The sequence below is a fragment of the Cajanus cajan genome, chromosome 6 (assembly GCF_000230855.2).
Source record: "Cajanus cajan strain Asha chromosome 6, NIPB_CcT2T_4, whole genome shotgun sequence".
NCBI classification, from domain to species: Eukaryota; Viridiplantae; Streptophyta; class Magnoliopsida; order Fabales; family Fabaceae; genus Cajanus; species Cajanus cajan.
The window spans coordinates 61,086,233-61,090,843 of NC_138522.1; the positions used below are offsets into that span (position 1 = coordinate 61,086,233).

General features: G+C 35.0%; 1 protein-coding gene across 1 annotated transcript; it reads left to right on the forward strand.

The window, feature by feature from the left end:
• Positions 1 to 339: 339 nt before the first annotated feature.
• LOC109796855 (Translin family protein) lies at positions 340 to 4,033 on the forward strand. Its single transcript, XM_020356677.3, has 7 exons — positions 340 to 691; positions 1,005 to 1,101; positions 1,209 to 1,324; positions 2,242 to 2,286; positions 2,694 to 2,719; positions 2,945 to 3,080; positions 3,551 to 4,033. The coding sequence occupies exons 1-7, from the start codon at positions 388 to 390 to the stop codon at positions 3,661 to 3,663; spliced, it is 837 nt and encodes a 278-aa protein (XP_020212266.1). The 5' UTR covers positions 340 to 387; the 3' UTR covers positions 3,664 to 4,033.
• Positions 4,034 to 4,611: the final 578 nt, after the last annotated feature.

Sequence of the window (4,611 nt, forward strand, 5' to 3'; positions counted from 1 at the left end):
CAAAAAGTATGGCAATCCAACCCAACATCCTTTTTTAGTGAGCGAACTACAAAATAGTTGACTGCATCAGAATTTAATATTTAGTTCTATTATCTAGTTTTTTTTTTTTTTTTTAATTCGCTCATGGAGTGACTAATTTTCTTGTTACATTGGAGACATCTCAAAGGGTGGGATAGCTGACCCCAAGATTTAACGTGGTTGTATACACAAGACAGGATTCGAACTCCTAACCTTACTTAAACGTGGATCAACCCCTACTGCTGAACCAGGAGATAATTATATTATCTAGTAGTAACCACAAACAAAATGATAATCCTCGTTTGGCAGCACGTGATCGTTGATGAATAATGAATAGACATCTGCAAAAGGAAAAGTGAAAAACAAACAATGCAATATTTGAAACCAGCGTTTCGAAAAGCGGCATTCTACTGCCACTCCTTAACGTTAAACCCTACCTCTGTCGTCCTCTTCCCGTTTCGGTTTCGCCTCGCACCACCCGTTTCGCGCTTCTCCTCCTCAATGGCGGTGCCTCCGTCGTCGCTGGACAAGCAATTCGACGCGTTTAGGGTTCAGCTCGAAGAATCTGGAACCTTGCGCGACCGAATTCGAAGCGTCGTTTCGGAGATTGAGTCCTCAACTAGGCTCATCTATGCAACCCTTCTTCTCGTTCACCACTCTCGTCCCACTCCTGGTACTACTAAATACACAATGCTCTAAACCCTAATCACATTTTTATTTTATTTTATTTTATTTTTTACATTTTTGCTCTTTTGGGCCGACTCTGGGTTTCTCGGTCGTGTACTTGTTTTGTGCTAATGGGTTTGTTTATTAAGGCTTGTGTGTTTAATAGAAAGCGTCAAAACTCGAACTTGTGTTCCGCATTTTCAGGGTTAGATAATTTTGTTATCCATTGATGAGTGTTGAGGGGTGAAGTGTACAATGTAGCAAGGCATTGTGTTTTCTCATTGTCTCATGTGTGTGTATGTTCTTTTGGGTTTGAATAGATGTTTTAGAGAAGGCCAAGTCTCAGATTAATGTATTAAAGGAGCAGTATAAGCAACTTGCTGAAGTTGTTGGAGGATGCCCTGGGCAATACTATAGGTGATTAATAGTTGGAGGAATTTTTGTATTGTTTCAAGTTCTATTTCGTTAGTGTTATTTGTGTTTGTAACTTATCTCTTTCTTGTATTTTACCTCATGTGATGTAGGTACCATGGTGATTGGAGGAGTGAGACACAGTCCGTAGTTTCGATGCTTGCTTTTATGCATTGGCTTGAAACAGGAAGCCTTCTCGAGCACAAAGAAGCTGAGGAAAAACTTGGGTGTATGTCTTAGTACTCTCGTGTTATTTATTGGCATGTCAATCAATCTTTTATTCTTTAGGTATGTATGCTTGCTTGCATATGTTGATATAATTATACATTATTAATTACTATTACTAATTACTAATTGAATACACTATGAAGTCCTAAAATCTAAATGAAGGTGCATTTTACTTTCGTGTAGTATGATAAGATGAACGAGCTGTGTTCTTTCATATGTAATTTATAATTTATTTATTTTATAGGTACTTTAAAGTTATAAAAATATGAACCATTGATTTTTCCATTAGTGGCTACTGGCTAGTATCAACTCCATACTTTTAAGTGTGCCCTGCATAAGTTAGATAAACCAAAAGCTAGCATTCAATGAAATATTATATAAGCAGAAATACCTATGAATGGGTTGTTTTGCACTTAAGAGTCTGGCCTCATGTAAAATTCCATTAGCGTGAAATGTAACATCTAAATGGGAGAACTATGCCTCAGAGCATCTTTTGGATAGTTAAATTTTCCAACCTTTTGCAATTCTATTTTACACCTATACCTATTATAAAGGGGATATTGGAGTATTTAACCGCTTTTAGTCTCAACTTTTTAGTGGATCATTATACCTCTTGGATGTAAAAAATAACAACTTATATCCTCTCTAAATAACTACTTGTAATCTTCTAATATCCTGCTTGTGTGTAACTATTAGAGATACGCAGTGTTTTGGCTCTTCTACTAATAATTATAGGATTTGTTATTGAACTTATGATTGTAATAACTTATATAGTTGATAGTTTTTGTCAATTTATAAGTTAATCTTCTACATGAACCATACCCATTCTTGTCTTTTGTGACTCATTAACTACTTTATGCACACTCGTAGTCACTGAGATTTATAAGTTCTGTATACTTACTGTTAACAATTTTGCAGTGAATAGTTCAGACTTTGGCCTAGATGTCGAAGACTACTTAATAGGTGAGTCTTCTAAATATGTATTTAGATTAATTGTTTCTGTGTTATAATCATTTGTGAGATCAACATGATCCTTGTTTTTTTTTAAGACTATCTTCTTTCAGGGAGTAATGGCCAATTTAAATATAATTATCATTTTAAAGAACATTGGTATGACAGTTAGAATCAGTATGGTTTCCAGGGCAAAGGAGCTTAATAACCAAATGTGTCATGTTATATTTAGTTATTAGTACAGATGATTCTTAATTTGTTTACTCTGTGATTAAAGAAATCAACAAAACTTCTCCAATCCACGACCCCATCTTTTGATTTGAGCCATAGGTCTAGTTTTTGTCACACAGATTATTATATAGCCGATTATGATTTCACAGTTTTGCGGTAATATGATATTGATATATTTTTCCATGCAGGTGTCTGTTTTATGTCTAATGAATTGGTAAGAATACGTTTCCTCTTAATTGTTACATATCAACTTGTACAAAACAGAGGACATATTTCACAACACTATATATCAATGTTCAGAGGAATATAAACTAGAGATGGAGGAATGTTTGTATACTTGCACGTACACAGACACAACAGATTATCAAACTTCTGTGTATTTAAAGAAAAAGACATAATGACAGTTGCACCCTATTTTGCAATTCATTTAACTTTGCAGCCAAGGTATGTGGTGAATCAAGTGACAGCTGGGGATTATGATTGTCCGAGGAAGGTCTTAAAGTTCTTAACAGATCTCCATGCTGCATTCCGCATGCTAAATCTTCGCAATGACTTTTTGCGAAAGAAGTTTGATGGTATGTTATTACCTGTACCACGTCCTATGCATTATTTCTTTTCTTTCTTATTGTCACTGCATTACCTTCATCAAATAATGTTACTGAAATGGCATTCTCAATTTTGTGACAAATATTTATCACTTTAAAGCAAGATTGGTCTACTAACGATAATGATTAACAGTATCAACCTCATGTCGTCATTTGACTTACCCAGAAAAAAAGGGGTAATAAACATATATTGCATCCGAGGATTACTTTATCCCCAATTCCCTAACTGCAATGAGTAACAGTATCAACATCACATACTTACCCAGAAAAAAAAAAGGGGTAATAAATATATATAGCATCTGAGGATTACTATAATCCCCAAAAATCAACTATATATGTATACCAACGTTATTTGCAGTTTGCATATACTGTTTTCACTTTTCATAAAGTTGTATTTATTCGTGCCATATGTTTGAACGGTATCTTTTCACCATTGGCAGGCATGAAGTATGACCTCAGGAAGGTCGAAGAAGTTTACTATGATGTTAAGATTCGGGGTTTGACACCTAATGGTGAGTCAATTGGAGATCAAGGAATCCAAGGACAGTCTTAAGTTGTGATAGCTGTAGACCCAAAGCGAGAATATCAATACAGGAAGCTTTACTGGCTTCTCAACAATTACGCACCTTAAAAACTTCTATAGGCTCGAAACGGAATAGAGAAGGTAATTGATTGACTTCTTGACAAGAAGCACGAAAGGGGTGTGTAACAGCTTAGGATCAGGCATTCAAAACTAAACAAATAATAAGTTCAGGTTTGATAAGATAAATCAATATTTTATAACACTTTCCAGGTTATTTGATTGTTATAAATTTTGGGTGTTACAACAATTTTGAGGAATTATCGTAGTCAGCTCAGAAGGTTGGAATTTGCATGGAGTGTACCCTGAAACTTATTTTAGTAGTTTGTATTGTTTTTTCTAACGTTACTCTAAGTATGCAGGAAAGTTTGTTTAAGTAAAATATGCATTTATTTCACAACAAAATTTAGATTTTTTTTAATCATGGACATGTTGAATCAGGGAACAAGCTGGTGATTATTTTTAAGAATACAAGTCAGATTTGCAAATGCGAATGTTGAATTAAACAAGAAGCAACGTGAAATTTTTTCTTTTTACAATAGTGCAAGCAAACTAAACTGCCATCTATTACAAACAAGGTTACAACTTACAAACAGCCTACGCAAGCTAGTTCTTAAGGCTGTTACACTCGCACATAAGAACACACCGATAGAATCTACAACGTAGCAACCCAATATGCCAGCAATTCATACATCTTATTCCAATTTAACCACATACAACATAACCTTGGACTATATTTAAAAAGTGACTGAGCTTAGATAATACCATCATGTGCAACCTATGCATGCTAACCACGTCATGTAGCTCTCATGCATGGACTATCCTATGTTTGAACTTGCCGTCTTCGTTTCTATTACCATCATTTCCTTGAGAAGTTCTCACCTCATCGTTGTAGTTTTCTTTAGGCTTGGCACGGTGGTT

Excerpts from the sequence above, each read along its gene's own strand:
- LOC109796855 (XM_020356677.3), top strand. The coding sequence starts at position 388 with ATGCAATATTTGAAACCAGCGTTTCGAAAAGCGGCATTCTACTGCCAC. Across the intron at positions 1,325-2,241 it reads AGCTGAGGAAAAACTTGGGT|TGAATAGTTCAGACTTTGGC; the intron begins GTATGTCTTAGT and ends ACAATTTTGCAG. Across the intron at positions 2,287-2,693 it reads TGTCGAAGACTACTTAATAG|GTGTCTGTTTTATGTCTAAT; the intron begins GTGAGTCTTCTA and ends TTTTCCATGCAG.